The 21,637-nt window shown below is 36.5% G+C and overlaps 2 protein-coding genes and 1 non-coding gene across 14 annotated transcripts in view; 2 read left to right on the forward strand and 1 right to left on the reverse strand.

The window, feature by feature from the left end:
• The first annotated feature begins 124 nt into the window (after positions 1-124).
• On the forward strand, positions 125-5,230 carry LOC110860079 (solute carrier family 35 member G1). 2 transcript variants are annotated; one of them, XM_022109148.2, is made up of 11 exons: positions 125-587; positions 668-733; positions 1,937-2,070; positions 2,281-2,328; positions 2,413-2,621; positions 2,700-2,766; positions 2,879-3,057; positions 3,138-3,244; positions 3,302-3,500; positions 4,735-4,808; positions 4,906-5,230. In XM_022109148.2, exons 2-11 carry the CDS (start codon positions 687-689, stop codon positions 5,021-5,023), a joined length of 1,182 nt encoding a protein of 393 aa, XP_021964840.1. In that variant the 5' UTR covers positions 125-587; positions 668-686; the 3' UTR covers positions 5,024-5,230. The 2 variants fall into 2 exon arrangements, with proteins under 2 accessions (XP_021964840.1, XP_035707533.1); XM_035851640.1 differs by having other exon boundaries at positions 126-733.
• Positions 5,122-21,637, reverse strand: part of LOC110860089 — a 25,225-nt gene continuing 8,709 nt past the window's right edge. For 2 of the 11 annotated variants that reach the window (XR_004834784.1, XR_004834785.1), the window contains 6 exons: positions 15,815-16,069; positions 15,364-15,732; positions 15,019-15,287; positions 14,801-14,945; positions 13,448-14,710; positions 13,030-13,380 (listed from right to left, as the gene is read on the reverse strand). Coding sequence is in view for 6 of the 11 variants with exons in the window: in XM_035851599.1 (XP_035707492.1) it covers positions 5,245-5,596; positions 5,719-5,781; positions 7,301-7,476; positions 7,559-7,708; positions 7,790-7,920; positions 7,988-8,028; positions 8,110-8,308; positions 8,671-8,746; positions 8,819-8,964; positions 9,063-9,245; positions 18,948-18,957 (1,527 nt within the window). In the remaining 5 variants the exon portion in view is untranslated. Of the gene's footprint in view, positions 5,597-5,718; positions 5,782-7,300; positions 7,477-7,558; positions 7,709-7,789; positions 7,921-7,987; positions 8,029-8,109; positions 8,309-8,670; positions 8,747-8,818; positions 8,965-9,062; positions 9,246-13,029; positions 13,381-13,447; positions 14,711-14,800; positions 14,946-15,018; positions 15,288-15,363; positions 15,733-15,814; positions 16,070-16,144; positions 17,506-18,934; positions 20,023-21,637 lie in introns of those variants that run through there. The other 9 variants (XM_035851599.1, XM_035851626.1, XM_035851618.1 and 6 more) reach the window with 9 other exon arrangements.
• LOC118434198 lies at positions 20,197-20,423 on the forward strand. Its single transcript, XR_004833827.1, has one exon. It is a non-coding gene; the product is annotated as a small nucleolar RNA U3 (small nucleolar RNA).

A 21,637-nucleotide genomic window follows, 5' to 3' on the forward strand; every position in this document is an offset into this window, starting at 1 on the left:
TATATATTTATGAGATTTGCATGACAAAGCCGGTTCGAGTGCATGATATGATATGATGCCACGACTGACTGCCTGGCCCGATATTGCTGCTGATACCCCACCACGCCACTGATGCAATGGACGTGGAGCATTACGACGGGAGAAGAAGAGTCGGGTAGTCGGGCAGCAGCAGAGGGAATGCGGAACTCGGGCAGATTATTGCAACATCGACTTCCATTCGGAACATATTCTGGACGTGATATTTGTAATAGTGCCGTCGTGGTCGTGGCGTAGTGACTTTTGACGAAGGAATAGTCCCGTGTTTTTGCAAAGTGCGTAGGTAGGAGACGAGAGGAGCTCAATCTGCACGAGACGATGTGAGCCCCGGAACGGAAAGAGCATGTGATTTTCTTTTCTTGAGTCAGTCACTCTCATCATCATTGCAGACTCAATATTCAGCAAATGCCAAAGTGCAGGATGCAAAAGTAGCAGCGAAGCAGCACAGGAAACGGATAATACCAAGAAACATTCAACTCGAGATCTATATTGGCTGAATTTGGTGGCAGTTTATTTATTTACAAATAGTAAATAGACCGGAGATCCATCCAGTGAGTTGTGACAGGATTAGTTAGGAGGAGGGAAGAAGAGACCACGCAGTATTTATTTGTTTCTTTGAATATCTATAAAGCATTTAAGGGTTGATAAAAATGGCGGACGAGAGCAGGCTCAGGAGACAATTATCCCTGGAGGAAAGGTGAGTGGTACATATTAAAGGGACTTTTTGTGTAGTTTTTAGACATGAATCAATTTCAATGATAAACTTGGTAGGGGGAGAAGCACGAGTGGTAAAAATCCATTTATTGATTTTATATGCGGGTATATTACGGGCAGACGGACTCCTCTCCGATCGGGGAATGTGATACATCAAAATGTCGGGTTTTTCATGCTGATCAAGAATATATAAATTTTTTGACCGGCAAACGTATATTAAGGTCACAAAAAAAGGTCAAAGGTCAAAATTTTTTATTGCATTTTTGGACGTTTCGGAGAATTCTAAGACTTTGTCTCACTTTCCCCCATGGCGGGAAATTTTTTGGGGTGACATGAGATTACTAGTTTCTCTTGTAGAATATCGAATGTCGATCATTTTTCTGCAAAATGTAAAATTTTTGGGGCACTATTAGATTGTGGGGTAAAGTGTGTCATCAAATATCGTAATTGTGCCGAATATTGGGGTATTGTTCGTTTTTAAGCGAGCGAAGCGAGCAGGTTAGGTTAGATTTACTAGGTACGCGGAAAGCGTTGCTATTCTAGCAAGAAATCCTAGCTAGCAGTCCTAGCTAGAAGTCCTAGCTAGCAGTCCTAGCTAGCAGTCCTAGCTAGCAGTCCTAGCTAGCAGTCCTAGCTAGTAGTCCTAGCTAGTAGTCCTAGCTAGCAGTCCTAGCTAGTAGTCCTAGCTAGCAATCCTAGCTAGCAATCGTAGCTAGCAATCCTAGCTAGCAGTCCTAGCTAGCAATCCTAGCTAGCAGTCCTACCTAGACACTAGAAATCTCATGTCACCCCAAAAAATTTCCCGCCATGGGGGAAAGTGAGACAAAGTCTTAGAATTCTCCGAAACGTCCAAAAATGCAATAAAAAATTTTGACCTTTGACCTTTTTTTGTGACCTTAATATACGTTTGCCGGTCAAAAAATTTATATATTCTTGATCAGCATGAAAAACCCGACATTTTGATGTATCACATTCCCCGATCGGAGAGGAGTCCGTCTGCCCGTAATGTTCCTATATGCGAACGAGCAATACACACAATAAATAGTAATAATTATGGGAAAGTGATATAAATAGATGTATGGTATAGAATATAGAAGGGTCGATGTTTGTAGTTAATTATTAATTGAGCCACAACAAGGGATTTGGATTTAATCGTTAATACGTAATGATAATGATTTTCGTGCAGGGATCAGGAAACTCGAAATCCGCTTATCGCGACGGCCGGTGACACGGAAATCAATATCCCAGCCAGTGAAATGAAGCAGGTTGATGACAACTTTCGTCCAAGAAGCAAAAGCATTGTTTCTGTGAATACGAAAGGTACATACACATTTTTGAAGAGATCTTCTGGCTTGTTTATATGTATGTTCGTAACCATTGGCGGATCTGAAAAGACATGCATTTCCCTGATTCCATAAACTCGTGTCCTATGGAAGTACACGGTTTTTGCGTTCATGCATATGTACAACATGCAAAAGAGACATGTCCTAAAATTGTATACTTATTTCACTTGTATCTTTCATATTTAAGGGACAGGATGGTATCGTTTTCTTGGAATTGGCTTAACTCTGCTGGCTGGTAAGTTAAAAAGCATAATGAAACCTTATATGACATAATTCTAATTGATGCATCATGAATTGACATTTTACTCCATTTACTTAGGATTCCTCATGTCAACTGCTAATGTTTGCAGTAAATGGTTAAAGGATCGTGGTTATGAACCGTTCTTTATCACCTTCATCAAATACCAGGGAATGACAACCATTTCCCTACTTCACGTCTTTTTCCTCGTTTGTTATAAAAAGCAGACAATTTTTAATACTATTTGGCCACCGACGGGAGAAAATATGAGCAATGTCCTCTTCCTCTTTGTAAATAATCTTTTTAAATATTACAAAAAATAACATCTTACTTACTTTCGTTTGCAAAAATACAACTTTTTCATGTAGGTACGAGCAACTTTCGGAACGATAGCGACTTGCTTGCTATTTACTGCTTTCACATACTTAACCGCAGGTAGGGTGGGACGTTTATTTTAAAATTTACAGATTTATTTATTAATATATATGTTTAATATTAGTTTTACCATTATGTATACGTTTGACATGCGGATTATTAATATTATTAGCTGATGCGGTGACAATCTGTTACTGCACTCCGATCGCGACAATTTTCCTGGCGAGGATCTTCTTGAAGGAACCAATCGGGCTTATCAGCGTGGGTGTGGCGTTTCTTGCAGTGTTTGGTGTAGTGTTCATTACACGTCCACCGTTTCTCACACAGGGTGAATTTAGCGAGACCATTCTGGTGAGAACCAATTAATAGTCTCAATATTTATGTATGTTAATGGCCCTACAAGCAATACCTAATTTTTGTCTTAATCATAGATTGGAGTAACCTTTGCATTCTTCGCCATGATTGGAATGAGTTGTGTATTTGTGACAGTACGCTACCTTCGAAAAGTTCACTACGGCTTGGTGATGGTCGGATACGGGTATGTAACCTAGCCGAACTTCTTGTTTAATGAAATACTAACCAGGAATTGTTGCAGGTATATTGGATCACTTGAGTGCATCATTGTCGCCATTGTGTACGGCGTAATGAAGGACAAGAACTTTTTTGATATCTTTGTCCTGCCCGGAGCCTGGTCTCACTTGCTGGTGATGTCATTCGTTGCTGTTTTCTCAATGATTGGTCAAACGTTATTGGTTCTTGCGCTTCAATATGAAAATGCCGGTCCCGTGTCGCTGGTAATTTTTGTTTAATTTTTTTATGACTTTAATGACTTTAACCACTTCACCCCTATAACGACTATGTGGCGTATTTGACCTTTACGCCGAGTACGACCATGTGGCGTAAGTTCCCTTGGCACCGGAATACGACGATGTGTCGTATTGACCCTTGACAACGGATACGACTATGTGGCGTATTTTCCGTTCACACCGGCCTACGACTATGTGTCGTATCCGGAAAAAATTAGGTCATTGCCTCTCCAAGCAAAGTAAAGCAAGAGTTATGAGTCAACAACCCGCCCTTTAGGTGGGAAGATAAATTGTCTCTTAGGAAATAATATTAGAAATGGATGCAAAATAAATTTATAGCCAAGTGGCTATATCTAGCCAACACGCCGAGTTGTGAAAACTGTTTTTTGCAAGGAAATTTCGACACCGATTTATTTCAACAACGGTTTACGATAAGATTAGAGAAATTGTTTTGCTCGCATGTAGCACAAACGGGCGTTTTGGGCGAGAAAACTAAAAGTTTGATGAATTGCATCATTGCATGGATTTAATTATATACCACAAATAATCTTGCCGGTAGGGTAAACTACGTCAAAATTAATCATTACGTATCGGGTGCCGCTGAAATATCTTTTGGGCGGGAAAATTAAAAATTGAGAGATTGCCAGGAATTAGTAGAATTTAATTTTCCCGCTTAAAATTGATTTCTATTCACCAGATGCGCCATAGTCTATGTTCGAGCAATTTCCTCTCACGGGATAATTATTCATTGTCATTGCTGTCTATTTAAAGTCATTGTAAGGATTTTTGGTTTTCCCGCCCAAAATCGGCTCCTAAGGCACTTTATGCGCTATAATCAATATTTGCGAGTTTACGTACTATTATGCAAGTATTACTCCATGCTTGTCTAACTTTTCATGCAATTACAATCATTTTTAAAATTCGGCGTGTTGGCTATTTTCGGCTATAAACATTGGTGGTTCGCCACAACTCAAAAATGCAAATTACAACTCAAAATACCTTCTTGAAAGGTTATTCACATCAATTTTCATAAAAAAGTGTCCAGAATAATTCCGGTGGGAACACCATTTTTTAATTCATGGCCCAGGAATTAACGTCATGCAGTAGATAAAAATTTCGGGGTCAAGGGAGGTAAAAATTCGCGGTTACTAGGGGTGAAAGGTATGAAAAAACTCGTCTCCTAGGGTTGAAGTGGTTAATCTTTAATTTTAATTTTTTTTAGCTCCGAACTTGCGACATCATTTTCAACTTTGTGCTCCAGTACTTTATCAATAACCAGGCCCCTGATGTGTGGAGGTAAGTTTATGTCGTTTAATATTTAATTAGGTTAACTAACTAACTTACTTACTAGGTTGATGTTTCTAATGTGCTATTTGTTTTGTAATTTTTCTAGTTTGATTGGAGCCGCCATTGTAATTTTGGCATCGCTTATCTTCGGATTTCGTAAATTCATTCAACTACTGCCAGAAGACGATCCAAGAAAGAAAACTTACAAATGTTTCCTCCTGTAAAAAGACGTGACATACGTAATAGTTAAATGTAATAGACCCAATATTAATATTTCACAAATACAAAGACTCAAGATAGAAAATAAATTAATATAATTGTATTTTAAGATATATAATTGACAAAAAATGTTTATTTTTGGGGGGTTAGATTGTTATATGAAGAAAGATCTGTTAAGCACAATAGGAAATAAATAATACTATTTCATTTTGGAAGATTATGCAATTTATTCCAAGAGAGGTTTACTTATGATCATGTCATATCTATTATTTGCACCATTTTCGTTTCCCATAATGCCTTCATTTATCAATTTGTATCCCCACATAGTCAGAGCATCATTACAAACATTTTGAATATGGGTCAACATACTGGATCTTCTTGCCCCTTTGTAATAATCCATCCATTGAAATGCTGTTTGATGTGATATTCGATAAGTTCCGAGTTCCTCTCCTCTGTCTTCAGATGTGTGACTTTCGATGAACGTTTTCATAATAGGATGAACTCTCAGATTTAGAAACGACATGATATTTTCTGTAGCACCGGATACATTTGTGGCCAACTCCTCATATCTCAGTATCCTGAAATTTAATTAATCCACATGTGCGTTTTGAATATCAAACAGATCTTAAGTACATAAATATGTATATGTACTTATAAATACACCGTCGAGTTTGTGACTCGGTCCTGGCTATCCACTTACAAAAGTCTATCAGGATACATCCCCTTGAGATTTTGAGCTTGTTTGAATATGATGTTGTAATTCCTGTGTTATATGTAAGTAACGAAACAGAACAATTACTATCGAGGAAAGACAAATATATGCAATTCTTTATTTTTTGTTCCGCTTTTAGAGGTCGATACGGAGCAGTAATTTATTACTTCGTAGATCAGCTATTGACTGCATGAGGCAGTTTTGTCAAAGGGAGGCAGACATTGTTTCTAGATATGTTGCCAGGTTTGTTTGTTTAAAATGTGCCGGACTTTAAATTCACGACATCTTGTATATTCCAGAATGTCCATTTGTGGAATGTGGCATTAGTGGGGCGTTATTTGCAATGTTGGATATAGAGAGTGACGAACCACTTTTCTATGGTCAGTGGACTGCTGATCTCCACTCGCTGTGCAAAGTACCCCCAGCCGAACGAAACCGACGCGGATTTCGACCACGATGCCACTCTTCAGCACTCTGCAGATATGGAAATATGTAAGGCCTCCCCCACCGCTAACATCTACCTCAGCTCCATCATCGTCATCCCCTCCACCACGACCATCATCATCGCCTCTGCCAGCCCCACCACCAACATCATCGCCTCTGCCAGCCCCACCACCAACATCATCGCCTCTGCCAGCCCCACCACCAACATCATCGCCTCTGCCAGCCCCACGACCCTCACCATCGCCTCTGCCAGCCCCACGACCATCATCATCGCCTCTGCCAGCCCCACGACCATCATCATCGCCTCTGCCAGCCCCACCACCACCATCGCCCACCCAACCACTGCATCCCGGACCAGGAAAGAAGAAGAAGCAGAAGAAGAGGACGGACCCTCGAAAACTTCCTCCTCCCACATCCTCCCAACCACTCCCCCATACCACCGAGGGTTTGAATCCCGTTTTCGATGACCTTTTCTGCCCGGTTTCGGGCTGCCCAGGACCATCATCTACTGGAACAGATGAGTGGATAGAATGTTCTTCATGTCTTTTGTGGTATCACACCTCTTGTCTTTTTTTGCAGACCATTCCTGATGATGACTGGTTCTGCACAAACTGCCCCCAAACAGACCTCCAATTAGATCCCCAATTAAAATCATACATACCATCGCCAACAAGTCAGTCTTCTTTAGGCACACATAGTCAAATTACACAGTCAAGCCCCTGTACAAATCCACAATCACCAAAACCAATTTCTACATTAAGTACACCACTTTCAAATTTTATATCTAGTAAGGCAACATGTACATCTCTTACGTTAGAGTGGCTAAATAACAATATAGTACCAGGGGGTATAATTCAGAAAACAGTATTGCATGATAAATACAGGCAGGACTCCGTAGACATTTTCAAACCCTTTAACGATGCGGAAATGGGGAAATTGATAAAAAACTCATTTTCAAATATTAGGACGAAAAGACTTAGGACAGAACTTCATACAACTTCCACTCAAGTCAACAGCTCTTAGGTGAACATATTGTCCCAGAATATCAATTTCTGTAAGAGCCCTAGACAGATTGCATGTCAAGTTATTATTCGCGTAGAATGTTGGTACTCGAGTTGTATCTCACCTATTTCGACCATCATATCGACTATAAGCAAACTCGAAGGTGTCCAGCGTACGAGCAATATGCGACAACCCAGTTCTAATCATTTCCTTGTCCAAATGCACTTCAGGATATTTGAGCGACCCATCTTCATTTGCTGAAAGGTTGTACCCAAAACCACGTAACCCTGATTTTCCGTCCTTAACCAAGATTTGTAAGCTGTTACTGATGACTCTTATTATAGTATGTTATTAATTATTCATTGAAATGCATGGTGCTCACAAAATCAGCCTCAGCCAAAACTAGGTTATCATTTGCATCGTCGTCACCGCCGGAAATTATGTCAATATCATCTTGGATGATGAGTGCATCTTGTTCAAATAGCACATCTGAGACTTCTTCTTCATTTGATTGAATTTCATCTTCTTGTTCCTCAACGTCAGACATTTTAGTGAGCAGTGAAATCTAAAAGATGCGTGTGTAATATATAATGAATACTAAATGCGCTCTGACTTTCAGGAGAAGAGTGTTGCCACAATTGAAATCATCCTTTAAATCCGTGCACAATGATCGAACGTTTGCACAATCTGGATGTTCGTAACACCATCGACTAGTTACGGACGTGTTTCTGGACTTCATGGTACCTGTACAAACCATCGGTTTAAATATATGTGTACATATATGTGCCTTTATCCTATTAATGATACGTACCTCTGGGGTCACGAACAAGATAAATTACTTTTGTGTCATATCTGTTTAAAAGCATAAAAATATGTGTAACATGTTTAGGACAATGTCATCAATCATTTTTGTAGGTAATAATGAAGGTATACCTATCATCTCGCAATAAAGGCTCAATATTTCTAAGTTGTAGCCGAACAAACTTCATGAATTTAATCGGGAACAGCTCACACAAGTTGTGGATAAATTCAGGATCACTGCATGAGCCAGGAATATCTGGACAAATGGTTTTCAAACCTGGTGTCCAACTTATCATGGTATTTATAAAGTTGCCATTGCTCTTTAGCCAATCTGGAAAATTGGGAATAAGTTGCTAAATATTAGGATACATAGAGTTAGGTGTTAGCCCATATAAGATTTGCCCAGTTATAAAATGCATCAGTTCCAAAGGTAAATTTATATATAAAAACGAAAAGTCTCACTAGGGTATGGTATGATTTATGTCAAATTTAGTCAGAGGTTATGTTTTGAATCGTTTGAAGTATGGGCTTTTGGGTTTCGAATGTTCACTTAATCGGCCACAGACCCATGTCATGCTACCCTTAAGGTTGAGACTTTTCGTTTTCCTATATAAATGCACTTTTAGAAATACTTGTCTTTTATAATTGATCAAACGTTATGTAAACGCATGCTTTCTATATTTATTTCTTCACCTGCGTAATGAAAATTACATTCGGACATGGCATTAATCATTTCCATAACTCTTGTAACATTCTCATTTGAACGTATCTAAAATCTCATAAGGAACTGACTTACATATTTTTATCAATGCATTAGTTAAATAGAAACTGTTTGCTATACCCTCTGACTCTTCATGAACATGAAAGGTTCGTAAAAGAAAATTGTCCCTGGATGCGTTGCAATCATTTCTCCAAGAAAACTAGATCCAGATCTCCAAGTCGAGATAATAAAATTACGCTTCGGTTTTGCATGTCTTGGAATATAGTCTGGAATTATGAAATATTTTATATGTACATCTGGGAATTTGAACAGTGGATTTAATGAAATTGTGACAAATGTATGATTTTTGTAAGTAAACAAATACCTGGTAATTCTGACATGATAAATGCCTTGACCCTCTCAATGGTTTCCGCTTTCTTTCTACCCACAGGATCCTTAGATGGAATGATTGGAGTACCAACGGTGATAATGTTTGTGGTTAAGTTAGGATTGGATTCTCTAACCCGAAAAAGTGAGGCGGAACTATCGTCACCAAAATCGTCACCTGCTAAGTTGTCACTAATTATTGAATTTATATTTATACAAATCAATGCGGTCATAGTTAATAAACAAGTTAGGAAGAGTTTTTGCAAAGTTTTCATCTTATTGTCTTTAAGATTATGCCCTCAGAATTTGTAAATTAATTCAAAGCACTGCAGGAACTGTATCTAAAAAATGGCAGGCTGTTATTTTCCTCAATCATGTCACAAACTGGTTGATATTAAAATAAATTAGGTTTCAGACAATAATATCCATCATCTTTAAGTAAAATCTCAAATGTCTGTTTATTGACCCAGATAAGAAACATTCGAATGTACATCAGTCAAAAACGATGTGTATGAATTCAAGATTACATGCATAGATGTCAAAATACCATAGCCTGTTCCATTATTATATGCATTTATTCACCCCATTGGAATTCCAAAATAAATGTTTAACAAAATACGGCAATGATGGCATCATAATTGTAAAGATCAAGCTTTATTTTTTTAATTTAAAACGCATTTAGGTTTTTGACAGCATGCAATTCTGTATATTGATATTGAATATGTAAAAGTGGAAAGTACTTATTTCAAGTTCTCGTTCCATATAGCACGTTGGGTGTAGCTTTTCAAAGTCCAAATTAAATAATGAGAAGACAGTTGACTAAAACTAAATTGTTGGAAAGGGGAAAATTACCAATCCGCTTAAGCTCCCTTTCGATGACGTAGTTGTCTCAAAAAAATCTCACAGGAAAAATATGGCGCGAAATCTTTTCACCATGCACAACAAGTCTGGGTTACACCAGTTATTTCAATTTTTTCAATTTTTAAAACTATTTTCTGAGACTTTGAAATTGAATTTTGAAATTCTTTCTACCGCTATTGTAGATAATTAGCTGATTAATAAGATTCTTTTGAAAATTTGCAATTTCGATGGGCCAATTTTGCTGAGGTACAAATTTAATATAACGTTTGGTCTTATGCTTTTTACATACTTTTTGTACCTCAGCTTTCAAAAACGACCGAAATATTGAACTTCTTCGTCGAGTATGACCACAACGGAATTATCTAAAATAGCCGTAGAAAGAATTCCAAAATTCCTTCTGGTAGCTGAGAAATAATTGAAAATGTAGGGTTATGACGTCATTGTTATGACGTCGGTAGTGACGACACGAGTCTCACGTTAAAACTCATGGAAGTTTGCAAGCTCTTTTGTGGCTTACGTTGTATGTGTTGGGTGGAGTTTTCAATATTGGGATTTTACTTAGGATTAGAAAATGAAGTGCGCCATTGTATCATGACAAAAGCCTGTGAATTTAAATATGAGTAATAACTTATTACTCATATTTAAATTTTATTAGAAATGCTTATTACTAATAAGTATTTCTCATAAAATTAAGTATACATGTTGAACCATACAAAGTACTTACATCGACATTATATGCACAAATATAAATACATTGGTATATGTATACTACATACATACACAAGCATTTATTACACATACATACGACATACCGTAGGCATCAATATCTACAGTATTTTATAATTTTATAAATTGTTTAGGTTATCGAGATGAAATTTTGAAATATTCCAAGATTTTAAATATCATATCGTGATTTGATTAGAATTAATGACACAGCTTGATTTATGCAGAAATGTTGAATAACGAGGGGAGTTGCTCTATCAATAAAGTTCGAACCGAATTTTATACTCATCGTCAGACAACTTTTAATTGCCTTTTTGACAATCTTTTGCTCCATGGACGACAACTTCATAGTGTTTAATCTTTTACCAAACTGAATTAGGATATCCTCAGACCTCGTGTTGATCCACGAAGCTAGCGTAAACACAAGCACATTTACAATGAGAGCATCAACTCCCATCATTGGGAACACTAGAAATCCAGGCATGGGTATTTTGTCATGCAATTGAATGCATACAAATTGAGCGACAACCTCAACGGCTGGCATGCATATCATTATAATTGGGACGATGCTATTCATGAGGAAGGCATTTAGGGATTTTTCGAGAACGCAAACCCCACGAAACAGGTGGAAACATGTGTCCTTGTCTGGAATCGTGGCGATTTTGTTGATTTTTCTGAACCAGAAAGAAGGAATTTATCAGAATTGAACAAGCTGAAGGTAATTAATGTCCTTTACCTAGTTACGATTTGCAAGTAGTTCAGCATACAGATGACACCCGTGAAAAGGCCAAAGAACATCCAAGCCGCTCCAGAGTACAACATGTGCCAGCTCATCCAAGCTTCAAAAATGGAAACAAGTGCTCGGAAATAGAAACTAGCTAACCATTTCCCCTGTCGCATTAACACCCGACAATCCGGAAACATTGACATGATGAATGGCAGGGTGCACGGGCGAAACATGGTCAGCATAAGTTGAAATATTGGGATTACTGCAAGTGATATTTCGCCCACGTAGAGAAATGCTATCATTGCTTTGGCTTCAAGAGAGGGGGCGTAAATGTCCTTGACGATGTTCCCTTTTATAATAGTTCATTAATTAAGAATTATAAATTATCTACTATGTGGAATAAAAATTTCCTGTCATGCCAGGCTAAATGATTGAATTAGTTACCTTGTAAAATATGAGATTCAAAATCTATGAATGAATTTACAATCTGCATCCCTGAAATGTCCAAGTTAAAATTCCATCGCATCACGGCCACGGTGAGATACATCAGGAAAAACACTAGTCCTTGAAATTTATCGGCAATTGTTAGCGTTCCAAAGCAAAGATTCGAAATCATTGCGAGGCAGTAACAAATTGATAATACGCATTGCAATTTAAATTGCTTGAGGTGGCTGAAATTTTTTACTTGAACAAGCTTTCCAGTTTGCGAATTGTAGGTGAATGGAGTACATCGCAACCATTTGCAAATTCGGAAATGATGTCTCAGAAATGTTAAAAATTGAGTAGAATACATTACCTACAGAATTACAAGTAAAAATTGAGTGGCAATCGTAAGAAATATATATGCATAAATATGTAGCTTTGGTATAATTATCAGCCTTTCTGTTACTTCGACGTTGGGTGCCAGTTTGTGTTTAAGTGCTGGTCGGAATCAAAATCAATTTCATGATTTGCGCAATTCCGAGAAAGTATAAATCTAATTAATTATCCCCATAATCGGTGAAATTGCCTTGCCTTGAAGCTTCTGAATTCGTGTACCTACATAAGTATTTAATATTAACGTCAGTACAAGAATCTAATTATTTATTTAATGGTCCACAAATCATACATAATAAATTTATCCCTTCAGAATTAATGCTATTTTGAGCAATATCCAGAACCGTTATTTCCCATCACGACACGAATATTATATAAATATGTATGTACAAAATGTCAAAGCCATGACAATTTCCTGCTCATTTTGACAGCGTGGACAGCGTTCCAAAACGTCATGGAAAATATTCTACAAATCATATATAATTGAGTATTTAACTTAGGTATAGATATATACATAATTACCTTCCGTAAACTCATATCGGTTGATTAAGATAGAATAGATGAAGAACTTCAGAATCATAGTCTCAATTCCCAATTTGTTCGAGTTATGTATATATTTATATGATTAAGTGTGAATTACTGGCTATTTCTCTGCTTAATTGAACACGTTTAATGCCGTTAGATTAGTCTCCTTCGATGAATATGATTTTGTGCATGCAATTATGTAATTGCACTAATTCAATATTACAAAGTTTATACATATGTAACTGTGGAGAATATGCATATATAGTAAACTTGATTGTGAAATGAATTCTCTACATTTGGGACCCACACAATGTAACCTCGTGCATGAAATACCTACGTCTTTATTTTCATCTGGTTGTTACCGATATTATTTGCTCATTCAAATATTGATTACATCTCTCGTTTATTAGCGACCTGGAATTGGAAGTGGTGCAGCTGGGACGCTTGGAATTGCCGATCCAGCAACAGGGACAACGGCCTTCCCGTTATTTGCCAGAGTTGTCCCTTGTTTAACAGCTCCACTTGGATCCATGGGGTTTGGAAGAGCGGGCGCCCCTGGAATCGGAAGTGCAGGAGCGGCAGGAAGTGCTGGGGCCCCTGGAACCTGAAGTGCAGGGGTGGCGGGAATTGCTGGGGCTCCAGGAACAGGAAGTGGTGGAATTTGCTGATCGCAGAAAAGACCACGCTAGTCAATATGCAATAAATTGAGAAAAGAGTAATCGCTTAATTACCGGTGCGGAATTCACGAAACATGGCAACAAGGTGGTTAAGACCAGAACCAGGGCGAAAGAAGCGGTAGCACGTTCCATTCTTATGTCGAATAGATTCAACCTTTTACAGGGTCCCTTTTCTTGTGTTTGTGTGACTTCAAGACTGAGGAGACAGTGGGCGAACAACCTCAATTTTTGCCAAATATAAAGAAAAAATACGTGCGTAGACTATTATGTAATTATGAGAAAATATTCTTCCTAAAGAACAATAAGACCGGATGAAATAAAATATATGTATGCTAAGCATCCTGTTGCTGAATATATGTACATATGTATGAATAAGTGAACAATGGACCGTCGTAAATAATTAAACTATGAAGAACGCAGAAAATGAGCAAATTTATACCGCTCTGGCTGGAGCTTTAAGGTCAACGAATCATAAGTAGCTTATGTATGTAGTTTAGTTGTAACAAATAATTTCAAATAAGTAAATGAGCGGAAAGTCCAGGGACGTGAGTTGTCGTTCGTTGTACCAAATTTCAATTATATAATTTAAACTTGTCAACGCTAATGCATGCATAATGTTTACATAAGCATTTTTTACAGGGTAAATGCAAGGTACATACTTTTTCGATTAACAGAAACATACATTCCAAGAATTTTCGAATTTTTTTCTAGGATATGTACATATCACATATGCATTATGCACTTTGAACAAATCATGTTTTTCATGTTTTCCCTATTTTAATAGATACTCAGGCTGATTTGCATACATAAACAATTCAGAATAACAACTTATCGATTTTATTTGCATGTGTTGTAAGGTGCCAAGAAATAAATAAAATATTTGTTTAAAATGCAGTTAAAAATCCTGATGATGATGCAAGTTTAGCATCGGAAGCTCGAATAAATTGCTTTATCAAACGACACACCCAAGTATTCCGACAAAACTCCTTTAAATATTTGTTTAACAGTTGCTATGCACCTTAAATTTCGGTTTGCAAGATAAGGTCAACTGTGCACATATTTACTTAGCTTAGGATTTTAAACACGACTCGAGCTAATACATAATATGGAGTTATTTGATCTACAGTGTTCATGGAATCTCGCACGTGCTTTTATTTCAACTGGATAAGCACCTTGTGCATTTATAATAGTAATTTTTGTATTTACAGATATGTCAAACTTATATTCTCGACTTCGTTTTTAAACACAATTAAGTTTATTTTCCGTGAACTGAAATTGTACACATAAAACAAAGATGGTAAGAATTGTGTTCAGCATCTGCAAAATTTAATGTGATTCATGTACATATGTATGTAAATAGAACCCTTTATTCCATGACCATACTATTCAACAGAACGTCGAACATACCGAAAAAATGAAGCTGAAATTAATCGTAAACATGTTCCCCCCTCTCAACCCTACCAGATGAGACGACGCAAGTTCCTGTGTCAAACTTGTGAAGCGAAGTGGTTCAGATTCCAATTCTTTTTGAACTCTTGGTTTCGCCAGCCATCTTTTGAAAGAAATTTCAAAAGCAGTGATCAAACTCATAAAACTTTTGCTCAAAGAAATTTTGTCATTGTCACCTGCTCATCACGTTGACATTTTCAAATCCATCTGCTGCTAAGAGCATGCACAATCCTATAATAGCGACTGAAACAACAAGAAATGCTTTTGAGAGGACGGGCTGATCTAACAAAATGTCCATGAGGTGAGTCGAATAGTAAAATAAACAATCTGCTAAAAACGAAAGTAACACTGCAGAGAATGCAGAGTTCAAATGCTGTGACAGGATTTTAAGATCTTCGTGCATTTCCAAAATGTCTAGAGTTTTTAACGAATTTGACGCAGAATCCTGCAATTAATTATGAAAATGCAGTTCAAAAGGGGTAAAATAATTGAAGTAAAAAAATTCAGCCATATTTGCATACCATGTCTTGTTGAATGACTCTATTAAAGTGGCGACATGGGACCCACAGTGTTACGGCAGCCATAAGGATGAGCATATCCCCACAATACGCCACCAAAATGTGACAATACGTGCTGAAGATGTCGACTAATCCAAGTGAAATGTCTACGACTTTACTGTTCCATAATAATGTTATTCTATTTGGATTTTGGAGAATTTCTGAGCTTGAAGGCGTTATCCCTTCATACGTCAAGTATAGCCTCACATTTTGATAAAATTGGGTATAAAAAAATTGCACTCTTGTCTCTGGAAAACTGACAAACAAAAAGTCGATGCAGAATCCAGCCATGTATGTTAGTAGCAAGAAAGTAATGACTCGTGGCGAGCAAAACTGCGGTTTAGTTAACAACTTTTTTGACACTTTTGACATTAGACTACGTATTCAAAAAGAGCGTACATAAATATATTGTTACCATTTTGAGTTTTCCATGCAATTTCCACTGGATCTTGTTTTCCATGGTGTAGCAATGTTGAACTATTTGAGGTAGCGCGATAGGAAATTTGAAAAACATGAAATAGTAGAGAGTTACATAGTTCCAACAAGCTCCAAAACTTCTCAAGAGGTACAAATAGTTTACGGGATTTGCTCCGAATTTTTGGGACGCATCAAGAAGAAGAGCCCCTCCGAATTTTAATATTGTAAGGGACCAAATGATGCCGGATAATCCCTAAATTTAGGTAGTTTGATGATTTAAATTTTCGATATTATTTAGTAAATATATAAGTAGATTAGATTTCTATACATTTCGGAATTTGGAACCATTTGCTGCGTATTCTTTCACACTACTATTTTTGGAATTTCTAGATTCTTCGATTTTCCACGGGAGGAAGCCATAATGGAAGGATATTTTTGCAAATGTTTTGAAAAAGTTGGAAAATCCTCGATTTATCGACTGTATGTTTTTGTCAAAATTGGAAACCTCCATATTATTAACGCCCAACTGATAACTGGGACCTACATCCCAAACTAGGCCTACTTGACTAGGTCCAAGTTGAGTCATTACAACTTTACAATGGCTATGAGTTGTGGATTATAAATTTTACAATAATATAATTTTCGCTCTAAAAATGCGATGTAATGATGGCATATTCATGATTACGGTCAATATATAGAAAAAAAATAGTGCTAGAACATGCAAGGTTCAAGTTTAAGAATAAGCATTACTGAAGTGCAAGGAGTAATTTTGTCAAGTGGTCGTAATTGATTGGTTAATTGTATACAGCAGACAGGTGCCACTCACAATGCACATGTCAGACATGTTTCGCACGGATCTTGTTGAAACTAGCACTAAAATCTCAAGGAACTAAACACAAACAATAGTTAGTATGAAATTTGAGCACTTCTGCAGAATTCGCGAAATGGCGAACGTTTTAAGTTGGCGAAAATGCGTATTTTCACCATGCGAAACTATATGGAGTTCACCTCTCCGCTTTTCTCCTGCGCTTCTCTTCGCGAGGTCATCCGTTTTCGCTCAAAATTGAATTAATTAATTTCCTAACCAAGTTCTCATCCGATTTTTTATATTTGGACTTTACATAATTTTTGAGCACTTTTTAATATTTAAAATGGATTCAACTAACTTATAAGTGGATATTATTTTTCAAAATTGTTTCAGAATAATACATTCGATGTTTCTATTTATTCCCTTGGCGTGCTTTAAAGATTTTGATGACAAAAATCTTATGACTTTGTGTAATGTTAGCCCTTATCACACATAGGGAACTAGGTATATTTGGTTTTTTATGGTCTAATATATAAATAAGTTTACAAATATAAATATGCAATGTGAAAAAAGGAAAATCGAATCCACTATTCTGAAATCTCAACAAATTCTTAAAAAATTCCAATGATAGCAACTTAATTTTTATGTTAAATATTAAAAAGGTTCAAAAATTGTGTCAAATCCAAATATAAAAAATCGGATGAGAACTTGGTTAGGAAATTAATTAATTCAATTTTGAGTGAAAACGGATGACCTGGCGAAGAGAAGCGCAGGGGAAAATCGGAAAGCGGCCGTATAGTTTCGCATGGTGAAAATACGCGTGTTCTCCAACTTAAAACCTTCGCCATTTCACGAATTCTGCAGAAGTGCTCAAATGTCATACTAACTATTGTTTGTGTTTAGTTCATTGATATTTTAGCGCTGGTTTCAACAAGATCCGTGCGAAACATGTCTGACATGTGCATTGTCAGTGAAGAATAAGTGTCATTCATTCGTAAGTCTTATCGAATTAATTTAATGTTTTTAATAAAAAAAATATTCAAAGTGGTTTTTCAAAAAATGATAACAAAATACCTCGGGCAAATAAAAAATCCTAATAGAGTTAAATGATTTCATTATATGTATGCATTTAAATTATTAAAAGTATCCTTGTAGAAGTTTCAAACTCTATGTATACCTAGGTAGGTATACATAGTTAGGTATACCTAGGTAGGTATACCTCTAGGTATTTTTTCAACAATCAATAACAAACAAAATATTCATCGCTCAAGGGAAAAATAGAAAGGCAGAATGTTTACATGTACTTATTTAGTGACTAGAATTTAAAGGATTAAAGATTGCACCTAAAGGCCTTGCCGTATGAAATAACCGTTTTGATAACCTAGACATTTCATAGCTTGAATTTGAAGAAATCTTTGTAGAATTTAGCTAATTGTCCTATTACGGTTATAGAAACTTGCGTTAATGAAATTAGCATTAATAAATATGTGTATGCATGTGGATATTTATTACCATTGTTATTAGTATGTATAGGAAATGACGGCGTCCAGTAGTGTAAAACTACATACTCGATAGTGCAGTGTGGCATGTGCAGTTTTAAGAATTTGTCAATGAGAAAATGACAATGGGTGAAATATTACATTGCAGTGAATGCATAATTATTCATAATATGCAACGTGAAAAACGCATTGTTTCAGATTCAATTACGTCCTGCAAATTAAAACATGGAAACCAAAACCAAGACTGCAATGCATAGTATGAAACATGTTTCATGTTTAACGACACAATATACGTATCTATGTATGTAGGCAGCGTATAATATTTAATTTATGTTTACCTGTGTACCTATGCAACTGTGACTTGAATTGAGAAATGCCACACGTTGCACAGTAGCTTTTATCTAACATCTTTTAGCAATTAAAACACGAAGACTATCAGAAGATAATGGTAATCGTGCCCATTTTGCGGTTACACTTGGACCAAATCCTTTGCTAAATCTCATCAAATCTTCATGACTGACTATACTCGAGTTTAATGCTAGTGGTTAGCGTTATAGCATAAAATCCCCAATAAATGTTATAGGAAATAAAGTGACAATCTCCAACTTCAGCGAGGTTGTAAAAGAAAAGATCTGGCTGCTGAGGTTATGCCATGCCATTCAACAGCAATCAGTTTCGCAAACCAAAACCAATTTGAAGAATTTGGTTTATCGGTATTAAATGCAAGTCGATTACTCGCACTAATGGTTGCACCCACTCATGATGCTGATGATGTTTATGGTAATAAATACGAGAGCTTCAATTCACTCACCTTATGTACTTACAATAAAGCATTTTCGTTCATCCGTGCTACTGCCATGTCACAATCTGGGATTTGTTAAATAATAAAAATCCCTCGAGTCATCATGCCATCAGTCGTTTTGCACAAGGATTCTAATTTCTTACCCAAGCCACACTTTTATTATTTAACTCAAGAGCAGACACTATCAGAGCTTAGTTGTGGTTCAAATCTTGTCGCAATAAGTTTTAGCAGTTCACAAAGAAAAAACACAAGAATGATAACAAGTCACTACTACTTAGGATGTGTCATCATGGTGGGGTTGCTTGCAGTGATTCTGGGGGTGGTGGAGGGTGTGCCACTTATTGCGCAAGGTGGACGGTACCCGGGAGGTAGATCGTATGGGTATGGATTTAGGGAGGGATACCGAGGGCACAATGGCTACGGGCAGTATGGTACGAAATTGTTTATTTGCACTGATATGCAATTTGTATGCATATAAATAATTATAATTTGCATATAATTATGTATGTATCTTCCGAAAATTTTGTAATGAATCGATTGATATTTCCTAAAACTATTAATTTCAGGATCTGGATATGACACCCACACTGGATAAAGCAAAAATGAGGATACATAAACCGTTCCAGGACAGTTTACATAAATATTTTTGCATGCAAATAAAAACAATTTTTGATAAGACCCTAGACAAACAAATTGAGTTTGAATAAATTTGCATGGCACAACTACAGATTACTCTGAATCTAAACGATAATTGAATATGCATGTTGACAAATAGTTTATGTGCATACAGTTATTAGCAAAATGGTATTGGACAAATTGATAAAAATTAACTCAGTAGCTTGCACTGTATTAATATTATTGAAGCAAAAAGAGAGCATGAATTAAATTATGTCCATTGGAGCTGCTACAACAGCTCATTTTAAAGGCCGTTTATAAATTAAACCAAAAGGGGTAAAGCTCTAATGATGTAAGATAAACGATAGTGATATTATATTACACGCAACATATTCCGTTACTCGTATATAATTGCGAGAGTGAGTACAGAAATTCCGAATTTGGCGTTACGTAGTTTATGAACGGTCCCCAATTCCAGAAATCTGTAAACATTTCAAAATTTGTAACATTTTTCTGCATAATCAATGCTTAGCATAAAACTTGTCACAACGCTGTTTGAAATCTCTCTCTGCGAGAGTTTATCAGATGTGCATAATAATTAATATGTATTTCGTGGGTCATGGAGTGGGCCAGGTTCAAGTCTGAATGGACAATTTGAGATCATACTTCCAAGCATCATTTCTTTAGTCTGATTGCTCAAACCCTACCCAACAAAGGCGAAGGAACAAACCACGAGGAAGCTTTTTCTTTTAAACTTGAGACGAAGCTCTTCTGAGCATGCGACGGGCTCAAATTGATCTTAGGATCGACTAATGGTTAGGTCCATAATGACTGTTCAGCCCTCTTTTTCGGAGAAGGCCGACAGGGTGGAGGCATAAGTGGTATTTTTTAACTAATCGAATGAAATTTTGGCTTTATCACGAATATTTCATACAACAATACTCATACTAACAATAACAATAATAAGTGACGAATATGACCTGAATGTTGTTCAGTTCTTATTTTGCAGAGGATCTAGTCAAGTTTTTGCTGGTCATTTTATTGGGAAATTCTTTGGCGATGTGTCTTTGTAAATGTCTATACACAGAATAAATGTCTAAGCATATCTAGCTCAAAGCTCAACTTCATTAGAGTAGATAACAAGTATTTGCAAGGTTTGTCCTGCTCAAAACAACACAACTAATTATATTCATTTTTTGTGAAGCAAAGTTTATTTCATAGAAATCATCGATTTTATGGAGTTCGAAATTAACCACCTTGGAGCTCATTAAAAAATTGGGATAGTTTATGTATGTACATATTTAGATTTCTTAAACACTAATTCCAGTATAAAATTGATCAAGAGATAAATACATGTTCTTTTAGCAATTAGCCAAACTATAGTATTTTGCCGTAGGTACGTATTTTTAACGTTGAAGTTGGATATATTTTCCTTTTCCCTAAGCATGCTGGACTCGTAATTACCTGCATTGAATTATATTTCTTAAGAATGAATTTGCCCAAAGTATAAGATTTGTTTCGATCAGGTTTTCGTCATAGATAAATACTTGCAAAAACTAAATGTTATCATGTTTGTCGTGTGTGTTTAACAGTTAATGTGCTATTTATGATAATTTATCTCAATAAGGAATATTTAGAATATGCAAGAATGGATGCCGACTCCCTGATGGATGAACCTTTGTTAACTACATATTTAGGCACAAAACTCGTGTCTACCTGACTACATGAAAACGAGTTTTTCCAACTTTGAAAACTTAGGGATATTATGTGTGCTCATGCATGTGTGTGTTAATTCCTCTTGTGGTCATAAATTGGAACTGTTGTAAATCATTCATTTCTTTACAAGTTGGAACTGCGTTGATGTCTGGAAGGCAATATTCATCGTAACCAAATGCCAAAGTTTGTCTAATTTGTGTTCTTGATTGCATGGCGAATGTATGCATATAGCATCCCCTTCTCGTCATTTCTTTTTATTCATGACCTTCATTTTGCTTGAAATTATAGACATAAAATAAAAATTGATCCACAGAGTTGCAAAACTTGATTATATGCCACAATTCTGAGTCAAACTTTGAATTTTTCAGGTAGAGATATTCC

The sequence above is a fragment of the Folsomia candida genome, unplaced genomic scaffold, assembly GCF_002217175.1.
Source record: "Folsomia candida strain VU population unplaced genomic scaffold, ASM221717v1 Fcan01_Sc001, whole genome shotgun sequence".
In the NCBI taxonomy this organism is placed as follows: Eukaryota; Metazoa; Arthropoda; class Collembola; order Entomobryomorpha; family Isotomidae; genus Folsomia; species Folsomia candida.

What these genes read in the sequence shown, in the direction of transcription:
- LOC110860079 (XM_022109148.2), top strand. Translation starts at nt 687, where the DNA reads ATGGCGGACGAGAGCAGGCTCAGGAGACAATTATCCCTGGAGGAAAG. An exon ending in TGTTTCTGTGAATACGAAAG is followed by an intron (nt 2,071 to 2,280) that starts GTACATACACAT and finishes TTCATATTTAAG; the next exon opens with GGACAGGATGGTATCGTTTT. An exon ending in AATTTAGCGAGACCATTCTG is followed by an intron (nt 3,058 to 3,137) that starts GTGAGAACCAAT and finishes TCTTAATCATAG; the next exon opens with ATTGGAGTAACCTTTGCATT.